The sequence below is a fragment of the Triturus cristatus genome, chromosome 10, assembly GCF_964204655.1.
Source record: "Triturus cristatus chromosome 10, aTriCri1.1, whole genome shotgun sequence".
Classification (NCBI taxonomy): domain Eukaryota; kingdom Metazoa; phylum Chordata; class Amphibia; order Caudata; family Salamandridae; genus Triturus; species Triturus cristatus.
Window position 1 is genome coordinate 1,110,322,363 of NC_140593.1, and position 15,308 is coordinate 1,110,337,670.

General features: G+C 45.6%; 1 protein-coding gene across 1 annotated transcript in view; it reads left to right on the plus strand.

The window, feature by feature from the left end:
• Positions 1–15,308, plus strand: part of TEKT4 (tektin 4) — a 104,281-nt gene that overhangs the window by 75,278 nt on the left and 13,695 nt on the right. Inside the window, exon 4 of the mRNA XM_085629334.1 lies at positions 10,634–10,856. Coding sequence (XP_085485460.1) covers positions 10,634–10,856 — 223 coding nt within the window. The remainder of the gene's footprint in view (positions 1–10,633; positions 10,857–15,308) is intronic.

The following is a 15,308-nucleotide window of genomic DNA, read 5'->3' on the forward strand; positions in this document are numbered from 1 at the left end:
GCTAGTGAGATGGCGGCAGTCGCGCAATGCCCATTGGGTCAGCGCGGAAAAACAAAGATATTTCTCCTCGTTAGGCCTAGGTCAGGGAGGCGCACCACTATGGCGCAATCCTGGTTTACAGACCTTTGTAAATCTGGCATTGTGTCAAAATCCATGGGCGATTCGTAGGAATGCCCACATTCCACGCATGGAATGGGTTACCTTGGATTTACTAAACCACACAGAGCCACGCAAGGTGGCTTTGTGTGGCTTAGTAAATCCCACTAAGGACATGCACAAGTCCTTAGTAAATCTGGTCCTAGGAGTGTGAAAGTGATATTGGCAAATAGGGGTCTGGGCAGAAGTTGGTGTGTTTCGTTGATTGATGGTAGGTGGCACCAGCACTTATCAGTGCAGGCAGGGACTTTTAAAAGATCGTCCCTCAGGCAGTGTAAATTGTTTCTAGCTGCCTGTTCTATCCAAAAAGTAAGGCCAGCCATAGCCTTTCAGGCAGTATTTGCGTCAGAGTGATGGCTTAACAATAACGTCATGTCACACAGTTACTTTCACAGTCATGTATTTTACTCTAATAGTCCGTACATCTGCAGCAGAGGAAAGCCGCCCGTCATTGTGCTCCTCTACCTCATTTTAGGTAGAGTGGGACACACATGGGGTATAATATTACACTGTGCAATGCTGCAGACTGCTAGGCGCTGACCTCTCACAAGCCACCTCGTGTGTGCTTCTTGCCCTTGGTATTTGGTAGCAGAACATGTAATAGACTTACAGAGAGGATCCTCATGTCCCTGTGCATCGACAGCAATGGGCACAGCGCCGACCTAAGCTTTTTGTTGCAGCAGCATGGTGGGCCCAAAACAGCACTGCCCTTGTGCGGTTTATCTAATTAGCCTACTCTCTACAAGTGGAAGTTGGTGGCTGGAAAACATGGTGAAAAGGGCGCCCAGCTCTAGAGTCAACACACAGACACATTTCAAAGGCTCAATTGAAACACATCCTAGGTGTGCAATCTCTGGACCTTGCTGTCTCTCAAGCTCACCCACTTGTGCAGTCAGCAGGAGCTGCCCCTGCCTTCTACTATCCTATGCCAACTACAAACCGGCAACTGTATTAGTGTCCTTTAATGCACCTTCTTCTTCTGAGTCACAGCCCAGTTGCCTCCCCTCTTTTGAATGTCTGCCTGAAGAGGGGAATTTAAAGCTCAAGCTTAGTGCCAGAGACAAGAGTTTACATTTTACATTGATAAGGGAATCAGAGAGATTGAGTGGGGAAGACATCTGGGTGAATATACTAAAACAACCACATTCCCCACCCCAGCATCAAAGCAATGATGTAGCCTGAGACCACCACACTCAGTTTTGAGAATTAAACATTCTTCGGCCGTATTTATTTTCCAAAAGACACATAAATAAAGTTGGCATGGTGAGCAAAAAAACGATGCATTTAGGCCCAGATCTCTGTACTGGGGTGAATGTATGACATTGTTCTGCATTCTGACCATCAATAGTTCTTTTTGCATTTGTCACCCGAGTGGGATGGGTATGCTCAGACGTGAGTCCCGTGCTCTCCATGCCACTGGAATCAAGCTATCCTGGCTGAAGAGGGGTGAAACCCCGAAACCGGTCCTAGGATGCTTGTTTCCCGTCCAGGTAGGACCTGGCCTGGCAGTTTGGGCTGGACTGTTCCCATTGGACACCGGGTCAAGACTGATTTGCATATGGCTGAGTCCAAACTGGAATGGCATGGTGAGCGAAAAAACGATGGATTTAGGCCCAGATCTCTGTACTGGGGTGAATGTATGACATTGTTCTGCATTCTGTCCATCAATAGTTCTTTTTGCATTTGTCACCCTGAGTGGGACGAGTATGCTCAGACGTGAGTCCCGTGTTCTCTATTCCACTGGAATCAAGCTATCCTGGCTGAAGAGGGGTGAAACCCCGAAACCGGTCCTAGGATGCTTGTTTCCAGTCCAGGGAGGACCTGGCCTGGCAGTTCGGGCTGGACTGTTCCCATTGGGCACAGGGTCAAGACTGATTTGCATATGGCTGGGTCCAAACTGGAATGGCATGGTGAGCAAAAAAACTATGGATTTAGGCCCAGATCTCTGTACTGGGGTGAATGTATGACATTGTTCTGCATTCTGTCCATCAATAGTTCTTTTTGCATTTGTCACCCTGAGTGGGACGGGTATGCTCAGATGTGAGTCCTGTGCTCTCCATGCCACTGGAATCAAGCTATCCTGGCTGAAGAGGGGTGAAACCCCGAAACCGGTCCTAGGATGCTTGTTTCCAGTCCAGGGAGGACCTGGCCTGGCAGTTCGGGCTGGACTGTTCCCATTGGACACAGGGTCAAGACTGATTTGCATATGGCTGGGTCCAAACTGGAATTGCATGGTGAGCAAAAAAACGATGGATTTGGGCCCAGATCTCTGTACTGGGGTGAATGTATGACATGGTTCTGCATTCTGTCCATCAACAGTTCTTTTTGCATTTGTCACCCCGAGTGGGACGGGTATGCTCAGACGTGAGTCTTGTGCTCTCCATGCCACTGGAGGGGCTGAAGAGGGGTGAAACCCCGAAAACGGTCCTAGGATGCTTGTTTCCAGTCCAGGGAGGACCTGGCCTGGCAGTTCGGGTTGGACTGTTGCCATTGGGCACAGGATCAAGACTGATTTGCATATGGCTGGGTCCAAACTGGAATGGCATGGTGAGCAAAAAAACAATGGATTTAGGCCCAGGTCTCTGTACTGGGGTGAATGTATGACATTGTTTTGCATTCTGTCCATCAATAGTTCTTTTTGCATTTGTCACCCCAAGTGGGACGGGTATGCTCAGACGTGGGTCCCGTGATCTCCATTCCACTGGAATCAAGCTATCCTGGCTGAACAGGGGTGAAACCCCGAAACCGGTCCTAGGATGCTTGTTTCCAGTCCAGGGAGAACCTGCCCTGGCAATTCGGGCTGAACTGTTCCCATTGGGCACAGGGTCAAGACTGATTTGCATATGGCTGGGTCCAAACTGGAATGGCATGGTGAGCAAAAAACCGATGGATTTAGGCCCAGATCTCTGTACTGGGTGGGGTGAATGTACGACATTGTTCTGCATTCTGTCCATCAATAGTTCTTCTTGCATTTGTCACCCCGAGTGGGACGGGTATGCTCAGACGTGATTCCCATGCTCTCCATGCCACTGGAATCAAGCTATCCTGGCTAAAGAGGGGTGAAACCCCGAAACCCGTCCTAGGATGCTTGTTTCCAGTCCAGGGAGGACCTGGCCTGGCAGTTCGGACTGGACTGTTCCCATTGGACACAGGGTGAAGACTGATTTGCATATGGCTGGGTCCAAACTGGAATGGCATGGTGAGCAAAAAAACTATGGATTTAGGCCCAGTTCTCTGTACTGGGGTGAATGTATAACATTGTTCTGCATTCTGTCCATCAATAGTTCTTTTTGCATTTGTCACCCTGAGTGGGACGGGTATGCTCAGATGTGAGCCCTGTGCTCTCCATGCCACTGGAAGCAAGCTATCCTGGCTGAAGAGGGGTGAAACCCCGAAACCGGTCCTAGGATGCTTGTTTCCAGTCCAGGGAGGACCTGGCCTGGCAGTTCGGGCTGGGCTGTTCCCATTGGGCACAGGGTCAAGACTGATTTGCATATGGCTGGGTCCAAACTGGAATGGCATGGTGAGCAAAAAAACGGTGGATTTAGGCCCAGGTCTCTGTACTGGGGTGAATGTATGACATTGTTCTGCATTCTGTCCATCAATAGTTCTTTTTGCATTTGTCACCCCGAGTGGGACTGGTATGCTCATACGTGAGTCCCGTGTTCTCCATTCCACTGGAATCAAGCTAGCCTGGCTGAAGAGGGGTGAAACCCCGAAACCGGTCCTAGGATGCTTGTTTCCAGTCCCGGGAGGACCTGGCCTGGCAGTTCGGGCTGGACTGTTCCCATTGGACACAGGGTCAAGACTGATTTGCATATGGCTGGGTCCAAACTGGAATGGCATGTTGAGCAAAAAAACTATGGATTTAGGCCCAGATCTCTGTTCTGGGGTGAATGTATGACATTGTTCTGCATTCTGTCCATCAATAGTTCTTTTTGCATTTGTCACCCCGAGTGGGACGGGTATGCTCAGATGTGAGTCCCGTGCTCTCCATGCCACTGGAATCAAGCTATCCTGGCTGAAGAGGGGTGAAACCTCGAAACCGGTCCTAGGATGCTTGTTTCCAGTCCAGGGAGGACCTGGCCTGGCAGTTGGGTCTGGACTGTGCCCATGAGGCACAGGGTCAAGACTGATTTGCATATGGCTGGGTCCAAACTGGAATGGCATATTGAGCAAAAAAACAATGGATTTAGGCCCAGATCTCTGTCCTGGGGTGAATGTATGACATTTCTCTGCATTCTGTCCATCAATAGTTCTTTTTACATAAATAAAGTTGTCTGTCTGAAATCTCTCAAACTCATGGTTACCCACTTCCTGGCCCTTAAAGTACCATCCCCATGAAAATGTGAATTTAACCCCCATATTTTCACTAGGGCCCTACTTAGTACTTGACGAGGTGAGCTCACCTGAGGCGTGACTATCTAGAGTGTTGCTGCGTAACGTAGCCATCAAAGGGTCAAGACTGCCTGGAATCGAGAATCACATTTCGGTGCTTATTAGATTAAGTGTATACACCCAAGCTGAATATGGTTGCACTTCTAGATATGCGGCTGAATACCTAAAAGACATAGACGAGTTCCCTCACAGATAACATCTGTTCCTCCGCATGCAGAGAGAGTGGGACTCTGTCATAAATAGACTGCTCTTTTAGAACAGAGCTCATTCACAGATTGAGCTGATTTTTTGGGTTTTTGCAGTTTTTTATAGCACAAACTTGACCTGAAGGTAATGGGGCGGTACATTACACAAGGTCACATACGTTTTTTGGGCAGACGGAGATTAAGTGATTTGCCCAGGATCACAGACAGTTTAACTGACGCTGAGACTCGAACCTCATTCTTTAGTTCTGAAATCAACATCTCTGGTCGTACACCACAGCTAGGTCCCTGCAGCCATAGTGCTGAACCCTTGCATAGATATATTACAGTTTATGCACAGATGGAGCTGAGCTGCTACAGATATTCTGTTGAGGTTCTTTACCGACAATGTATTTCTTGCACTGAACCAAAGCAGGATCCCTGTATTCATAGAGCTCAGCCCACGCACAGCATGAGTCGTGTTGATTCATCGATTGTGTTGAGCCAGCTCAAAGGCAGAGTTCAGCTTTTTCAATATTCATTACTACAATGCAAAATCTGACCTTCTGTGGGGACTGAGATTCTGATCTGTGGGAGGTCCACAGGCCTCTTACCCAGGTTTGTCTCTGACAGAGCCTGTCTCTGATAGGGAGTCCGGAGGAAAAGGAGGGAGAGAGGATGAGAGTGAGAGAGAAGGGACTGAGGATATAAATTGGGGAGACAGAGAGACAAGATAGAGACAAGATAGAGAATACTGATAGAAGAGAGAGAGAACGTGTTAGAGAATATGGAAGGAAGAAAGAGAGGAAAAAGAAAAGAAGAATGTGACTGAGAGGAAACAGGCAAGAAAGTGTGTGAAACGGGAGATGGCAGAGTGAGTGACGTGTGAACAAGCAGCTAGTAATAACACTAAGGCAACCTTTACTGGACATTTCTCCTATTACTTTTGCTCTGCTCTTCACCAGACGTGTGACTGTCACCTTGTGAGGGGCGATGCCACTCCTGGGTGTGGATGTTGCGAGTACAAAGAAACATTTTGGATAACACCACTTACGTTTGTTTCTTTTAACAAACCAATCATTGGGCAGTGGTGAAGGGTTGCACACATAACATAGTCCCTTGGCAGCCATGGTTTAGAACTGTAGAAGGTGGTATCATCACTTTCACATGGGACATCAAGCATTAACCTTTCGCATAGTTTGGTGAGTTTAAGATCATGTCTAAAAATAAACATTGACAAATCAATTTTCTTTGGCTTCTGTAATGGTAAATTATTTAATTGGAAGATCACTATAGCATACCACAGGCCCATCGTGGCATTGGCAGCATCCCAAGCACAAGCAATAGGTACTGGGCATGTGGCAGCAGAAGGTGCTGTCAAACAGGGGAGGTATAAAAATAACAGCAATTGTGAAAGCTTCCCAGCAGAACAGGTAGAGGACGAGCAGCAGTAGAAACATGTCCCTCTCTCACAGACCAGGAACAGATGGGACAACAGCAGTGCAAGCTTTGCTTCCTCATAGAACATGTATGTCCTGGGCTGCAGCAATGCAAGCTTCACTACATATCTGCCCCTTTAGTGCAAGCTTTGCTTCCTCATAGAACATGTGTGTCCTGGGCTGCAGCAATGTAAGCTTCACTACATATCTGTTGAGCTGTACTGCAAACTTTTGTCGCTGACCGAACCTGTAGGGCCGAGGATGTAGGTTACACACAGTTCCTTGGAGCAGGTGCTAAATCCATTTAAATGGGTATATTGGTGAAAGTGTTAGTGCTACGGCCATTCTCGCTGTTGTGGCATTCTAAAAGTAGTTGTGTAGTCGCACTCATTTATTTAAGATGCTGTTACAGATGCTTCCCACATATCCTGAATCTTCTGATGCTGTCACATTGAGTCCTGCTGTTACCACAACTCCTACATTTTCATATCCTAGAGCCTTGTTGCTGTCACTGAGTCTTTCTTTCAGTGTCTGCAGGTCTTAATGGTGCCATGCCCTACAACTCACACCCTTGCCACTGCAAGCAAGTGCTACTACTATCATATACTGTCGGCTCCTGCTGTTGTCACTCTGAATAGCACTGTCAGTGGATATAACTCATACCAATGCCTTGCTTCTTCAGGACACCATGCACAATGCTGTCATTCCCTGGTGATCCAGCTGCCACTCCTTCTGCTATAACCTCTCTGGACCTCATTGCAGCAGGCACACCCTAAATTGAGTGGATGGTTGTGTGTAGAATTAAGCCTGTGAGAGCAGGTTAATTTCAAGGGTACAGGAGGAGGGATTTCCTTCTGCAGCCTCAGGCTCCAATCATGGTTCTCCCGGCAAACACAAGGTCTAAGCACTCCCCTATACTGCTAGCTATACCTTCGATCTTCCTGTATGAGGTCATATGGCATCTGTTCAGGTGGAGAAACATGAGCTCCTCCCTGGCTGGTGGTGTAAGTGTTGTCCACAAACTGGAGCTACAGGATCTCAGTGGAAGGGGGCAGCAGGTTCATGGGCATTCGAGCACCTTCCCACATACATTGTCTATGCCCAGGCCTCCCTCTGGCTATCCCAAGATCTCTCAATCTAATCCTGCAGCAGTGTCTTGTGCTGTTGATGCTCACCATAACAAGATATAATGTATTTGTTTACACAACTTCAGCCCCTCATAAACATCACTGACAACATTATTTACCATAATGAATTTCTGGTGCACCGTGCACACATTTAAATGTTGGCATCTTTAGCCAACCCTCTTTCATTAGGACAAAAAAATAATGTGACTGAGTGCAAGGTTAGCCTAGGCATGTGTCTATATTTCTTCAAAGATATTTAACCTGCTGCTCACAAACAGAAACTGCCTTTACTAGTTGTTATTTGCATTATTGGCACTTTCCAATCACAGCAGTGCATAGCCATTTCAAAAAAGGAGGATTAAAGGGCCAAGGACTGAAAAAAGATTCAGCAACCCTTTGTATACTATTTTATAGAAATACCACAGTAAAACAAAGTGAATCATCTGGACCACTATCTCTGTTCCACCCTCTTGGGTAAACTGGAGATACGTCACTATTAATAAATCATTACATCGTTGAGAAAAACGTACATATTTATGTTATATACCATGTTACACTTTAGCCCATAGTTCATATGCACATAGTCAAACCTGAACCTTAAGCGACAGCCAATGTAATTAAGGTTCGACCCCTGTATAATACCTACATACCACAATAATTTGCATTCAGTCTACTCACTGGACAGAACGGGAAACAGAGCATAATAAGTGTTCACAAGGATTTGTGAAGGTGAACGTTTGGAGCATTTTCAATGCTTAACCTTATTCTGAATGTTTTATTACTCCAACTAAGGAAGAAGATTTGGTGTGGTGACTAGGTCAACCTGGGGACCTGGCTTTGAATCCAGCTTGGAATCTGACTGGAAAATGTGCAGCAAATCACTCCATCTGTGATGATGATGTAATTGTGTGTAACTGTGGGAAAGATGTACGACCATTTTTTGCGGTCGCAGAGGGGTTTCAGACCCCTCATGTACTATTCCCATTTTGCGAGTCGCAAATTATTTGCGACTCGCAAAATAGGAATAGCGAGTCACTATTAGGAAGGGGCGTTCCGAGGGTGTCCCTTCCTAATAGTGGGTCCTCCAGGTATGTATGACTCTTCTGCGACCGCAATCATTCAATCAATCAATCAGGGGTTTGTAAAACTCACCCATGAGGGTCTCAAGGTGCTGGGGGTGGGGAGGGAGTGGCTCTGGATAAGTCGAAGAGCCAGGTCTTGAGGGCCTTCATGAACGTGTGCAGGGAGCATCTGATGTTCACAGGGAGCTCGTTCCAGGTCCTGGCTGCGATGTAGGAGAAAGCTCTCCCACTGGTTCTATTCCTGCGGATGCAGGGGACCTCTGCCAGGGAGAGGTCGGCGGAGCGGAGGTTCCTCTTGGGTACGTGGAAGGATACTCTCTCGTTGAGGTATTTGGGTCCAATGTTGTTGAGGGACTTGTAGGCATGGGTGAGGAGTTTGAAGGTGACCCTCTTCTCGACGGGGAGCCAGTGGAGGCCTCGTAGGTGTTGGGTCATATGCTTGTGACGTGGTGTCGCGAGGACGAGTCTGGCTGCGGCGTTCTGGATGGTTTGGAGTTTGTGTAGAAGATTCCTATTGATTCCGGTGTAGAGGGTGTTGCCGTAGTTCAGTCTGCAGGTTATGAGTGTGTGGGTGACGGTTCTTCTGCAGTCGGGGGGGATCCATTTGAAGGTCCTACGGAGGATGCGAAGGCAGTTGAAACTAGTGGAAGCGACGGCGTTGATCTGGCGGTTCATGGAGAGGGAGGAGTCAAGGATGATGCTGAGGTTCCGAGCGTAGTCTGTAGGGGTGGGTGGGTTCTGAGGGCGGAGGGCCACCAGGTGTTGTCCCAGGCGGAGGTGCAGGGTCTGAGGATAGGGACCTCGGTCTTCTCTGAGTTGAGCTTCAAGCAGCTGTCTTTCAACCAGACGGCCACATGCTTCATTCCTTCCAGGAAGCAGAGTCTGGTGTCTTCGGGATTGTTCGTGAGCGAGAGGATGAATTGCGGTCGCAAAACAGTCACAGTTTACCACCCTTCTCAGAAGGGTGGTAAAGCGCTCGCAAACGGAAAGGGACCCCTTCCCCTTTGGGAATGTGGGGGAAAATATTTTTAAAGGGCATGCAGTGGTCCCAGGGACCACTACCTGCCCTTAAAAAAATGAAACGAAAACGTTAAATATTTTCTTTTTAAATGCATCCTGTTTTCCTTTAAGGAAAGCGGGCTGCATTTAAAAAAAACTGCTTTATTGAAAAACAGTCACAGACTGCTGACCCCAGCAGGCCACCATCCCTGTGAGGTTGGCCATTCCCAATGGGGTCGCAAATTGTGAGTGCCTCATGAATATTGATGAGCCTCGCATTTTGCAACCCCATTGGGAATCGCTAATAGTGTCTCTGACACTGTTGTACATTGGATTTAGCACCTTGAAATTTGCGACTCACAATTTGTCACAAATTGCAAGGCGCTAAATCCAATGGTCGTACATCTGACCCTACGTGTGATTCAAAGATTTAGGCCCCTACTTGATGTATGCATTCTTGCTTAGTCTCCATCACTATCCATAATTAAGGCTCCAGGTTTTATGGTATAAATTTTTTACAATTTCCATCTTTATTTTTTGGCCCTTCTATTTGTATTTATCCATATATATAATAATAAGTGTTATAATAACCAATTATTTTAACTTCTCATCTAATTTGCATCATTTTGGTCAGTCGAGATGAAAGATGAATGGTGGCTGAGACCATACTTGTGTTGTTTGAAAACAAAACTTCAAACCTGTTTGTTTCTGGACTGATCTACAAGCAGAAATATACTCCTTGGTTGGAAACAGTCTGGAGGCACACTCTTGCCACGCACAATCTTTGCCCCCTTAACGAATATCTTTGGGAGGCACAGACCAATATTTTCAGTGAACCTTATCTAAGAGTTCAGAATTTCCTGCACACTTTAAAAACACATATTTGAAAAACCCATTTAATACAGTTCCATACAGATGTTTTCAAAATGTATGGGGGATCCTAGCCTCTAGAGCAGGCTATTACATTTAAATACAGGTAAAGGCTGAAGGGGAGACTTCATGTATCAAAATAAAAAGAGGGTGGGGAGAAACAGACTATACAAGGATGATTTTTTTAACTAAAATCTCTATTTTTCAGCCAGCAAATTGTAATAGAGAGTTCACCCCTCTTGGCAGCCTAAAACTCATACAAGGGAGCAAATATATTCTCATATTTCAAAGTCCTCTTGATGAAACAGAATATAGATGGTAAACACCAGTTCACAGCCACACAAGATTGTAAAATACTCTGCCTTCTTCCTTTCATCCAGTGCCTCTACTACAGAATCCTGGGCTGACTTTACTCACAACAACATCTGCAAGGCAGAGCATGAGAGGATGGCCTCCATTAATCTCCGGACCCTAATCGACAACATTCTCCAAGACACAGCAGAAGACATGCGACAGCAGTGCGCCGCTGTGGACAGGGCCTTTGCCAAGCGCTGTGAGGAGCTGGAAGATGCCAGGCACAAATTTGAAAATCAGTTGACAAAGGCAAGTGTTATCTTAAATTTGTGTGGCTGTAGGACCTTGTGGTTATTATCATTAGAGCAATAGATAGGTGAGTCGGACTAAACCACCATTAGAAACTGGTTGATGTACATGTTCCCAAGTTGAGGTGATGTGCATCAGGTTGAGGGTGCTGCACATTTGTGACTTTTAGGGCCTGGAAATGGCCTAGTGCCAGAAACTCTGATCTCCATTTTCAAACTTCGGGTAAGCAAACACTCATTGACGCCGTCAATATCTACTACTACCTTCTAAATGCTACTGATCCTAGGTGCCAACCCTCATATACACTCACAGGGTGAATATAACCAATGCAGAGCTACAGGTGACTATCACACCTAACCACTAAATGACTATGACCAACTTGTCTAACATTACACATACAGCAACTAATCAGAAAATGAGCACACAAGCAGCCCACATCAAATACCAGATGGAGAAAATAACTCCCAGGCCACTATCTCACCATTCTGTTACCAGCAGCAACTGCATATACCAACTGGCAGCTCCACAAGAAAAGAGTATCCACCCCCAGGTCTAATAACCCACACCTCTCATACTTTCATTCACAATGAGGCCACCCACCCACAATTAAACTCTTCAACCTATCAAAAACGGTACACTAACTGGAAGACAACAACCCAAACAACTGACTCACACAAGGTCACATGGCAGGTGTAAATTAAAAATAAAGGGAAAATGCAACCAAATGATCTCTAGCTTGCCTGATCGTACTTTCCCCTCAGATCCCTCCACACCACATTTAAACCACCATATAATGCTGAAGCTACAGCACCTCCAGCTCCACAAAAAACCCTCACTACACCCACCTCTCAAACCTTTTACTCCTCAAGCTAAAAACAAATTCTATCCATAACTGATCCCACAGTTATTCCTTGGGCCTTTGGTTCTCCTTCTTTACTAAACTATACCCCCGCAAAGATCCAGGGACAAAAACTGCTTCAGCATATTTGATTGACTCTCAGAAACCATCCTATGCCTCACCTTCATTGCAAAAACATGGCTCAGTGAAGGTTCCATACCCAAATACCAAAAAGCCATACACCTTCAATTAGCATTATCATCAAAAATCGTATTGGCAAATTTGTAGGATAGCTGGCAGGCCCCAATAGAAAATCACTAAAAGTAACATACATCAATAAAATCACCATGAATGCATGTGAATACTTGCTGATAAGATGTCAGCCCACTTCAACTCTCACCTAATATATAAACCATGCCTAGAAATACAAAATTTAAAGAAGTCTTACTAGATACAGCGTCCAAGATTCATTGAAACCACCCCAAGCTATACATTCTAGGAGCCCTCAATATACGGTTTGACAAGAAGAATTTAACTACAAGCACAGCTGTCTCAACCAAACTCGAGGCCTTCAACCTCTAACAAATAGCTTTTGGCCCAACTCCATTGGGCACAGTCTCTGCATCTTATCTTCCCCATTGGGACTGGCCACAGTGACAAACAACTCTCTGGTAATATTGAGCAATCGCAGCATCATTAATTTCAGAATTAACACACCTATCAAGAATACCACTTCGAAGAGAGCAACAGCCACTATCAACAAATGCTCACAAGGAAAATACAAAAAAATAGACTTCAAAAAACTTAGCACCCATCTATGAAGAATGACAAATTTGGGACCTAAATACGTATATTTTTTCAACAGCTAGGGATCAGATTTACTAAGTGGGATCTGCTAATGCGTGGTTTAGTAAATGTAAAGTAAAGCAAGGCAGCGCATATTGCTGCCTTGCTTTATCTTGCAGCAAGGAGGCGTTACATGGGTGGAGTATGGGAACTCTTAGGCAACCTTTCAAGATTTTTGACACAATCGCAGATTTACAAAGGTCTGTAAACCTGGGATTGTGCCAACATGGTGAGCCTCTCTGTCCTATGCTTAACAAGGAAAAATATCTTAATTTCTCCTTGTTACTTCCTTTTCCTCTGAATTCTGCAGCATGCATACCAAGAGGAAAATTGTTTCAAATATAGTTTTTGTGCAGGAAGGTGTCCCTTCCTGTGCAAAAAAACATCCTGCCCGTAACATAGGCATGCTTGCACCATGGCACAAGGGTGCCTGCATTTGTGCTAGGCAGCCACAAGGGAGCCAGCACTAAGAGGCAGCAGAAATGCACCATATGTTTGTAAATGTTACACATTTCTTCTCTCTCCCTTTGACTGAATGCTGCACAGCAATTTGTCTTGCTGCGTATAGTTGCGTGAAAGAAAAGTAAACTTGCTCCTCGGTCTCCACTGCATTGGACAATGAGATACTGATAAAAACCCTATCAAGGGTGAATTACAAAGGAAAACCACATGGATTAATACCAACATCGGAACAATGAAAACACAACTCTCAATACAAGTGGAGTAAATCAAGACATGAAAAAGACAAAATGATACTACATGACTATAACAGAGCCTATAGAAGATCCATCAGAACCCCAAAACGACAACACATTTACATAATTGAAGCCAGCTAACCATCTAATGAACTTTACAAGATTGTAGTAGAATTCTGCAACACAGGGTGCCAAAACATAGGGACACCACAATCACAAGCCTTCTGTGACGAACTCCCTGCGGGACTGATCTAAAAAAAGATAGAAAATTACCTTAAACTAAAACCCCTGGTGCATGACTCGACCCCAAAGAAAGAAACAAAAGCAATCTTCCACCACGTAATACTTTCAATACCCTCTCAGAAAAAGGTTTTCCCAACATTACCATTGGAATTGCAAGCAGACTCTTAGGATCACCTTTAGACACAGCACCCCCAAAAGCCTTTAAAGATATTCTTCATACAACCCGATCAGGGGTGGTAGCCAGAAAATTACTCAACACGTCCTTAGTGCTAGATTCTTTCCTAAGTTGAACACCGCCTACATTAGACCATTTAAAAATATAAACCTTGATCGATATGACCGAGCCAATTACAGACCAATATCTAATGACTCATTCCTAGAAAAAGTGTGAAAGCAGTTTATTCAACTTTTCACGTTTATGGAGGAAAATGGTGAGAGGAAACCACCAATCATGATTCAGAACAGCTATAGGAACAGAGTCAGCTATCATATTCGTTTGGGATGACTTAAAATTTGCAGTGGACAAGAGTGGAGTGGCTGCTCTATTGCTTTAGGACCGATCAGCTGCATTTGACGTCGTCCAACATCACACACTACGACAAAGACGCCATCATCTCGGAATAGATGAAAATGCTCTGAAATGGATTACCTCTTGCTTTAGAAAATGAGGCATACCTACTACCTTTCACATCAATTCATTACACTGAACACCATCAGTTGCTCATAATCTTTCCTCTATTATTCAACTTTGACTTAACCCTCTGTTAGAAACGGGGTTTCTGGTTGGGTAGGGTATGCACCTAAGCCAGGCAGAACCCACCATTCTAGTCAGGGTAAGGTTGTTAGACACCCAAGATAACCCCTGCTCACGCCCATGGTAGCTTGGCAGAGCAGTCAGGCTTATCCCAGAGGCAATGTGTAAAGCGTTTGTATAACACACACACCAGTTACACACTAGGCACACCACAAAAGACTCCACACAAAGTTATATTAAAATATACTTTGTATTGTACATAAAACACTTTAGAACATAATCACATACATCACTGTGCCACTAGGCACTTGTTATGACGTCACATAGACTACACAACCACTTTGCCAATTGGGAAATTGTCATAACAACACCAGTAGTGAACTAAAGCAAATACTTGTCGAGTGCACACATCATAAATCCACCATCACTGCACATATAAGCAATTCCTGAGATAATGCCTGGGATCCTGATTAATCAGACATACATGACATGCATAGTAGATCAGGGCACAAAAGGCAGTAGTTAGGTTAGGCATGACATATAGGAATTTCTCGCCGCATATCCATGTTACCATGCGTTGCATTAAAGAACATCAAGAGCGACACCTGTGCTCCTATTATGGGTAACACAGTTACTCTGTCTCCCCGACGTAGGCTCCTGGGCCACCAGCACGCCTGCAACAGGTAATATGGTATCCTCCTCTTCAACAGAGCGGGTTGCCTGTACTGTCACAGGCAACCAGTTTCTCTCCTCAGGTAAGGCCTAAGTATAGGGATTGAAGCTGTAGCAGACATGAGTGACCTCTCTTGGTTCCTCCTAGCTGCCGCGTTCAGGATAACCACAGGCAGCTGCCCGCAAACACGCAGTGCAGCTGCCAACACAGAGGCCCAGCCCCTCCCTGGCCGACTGGGCTGTTCATCTTCAGGGCAGAGAGTAATGCGTCCGCTTAGTCCACAATGATGGAGAGACCCCTCTGGGTCCTCCAAGGCAGGATTTCCAAAAGTGCAGCTGCCTGGGAAAGTGCAGTGCAGCTGCTGAAATGTAGCTCCATGTGAGAGCTGGGCCGGGCCCAAGGT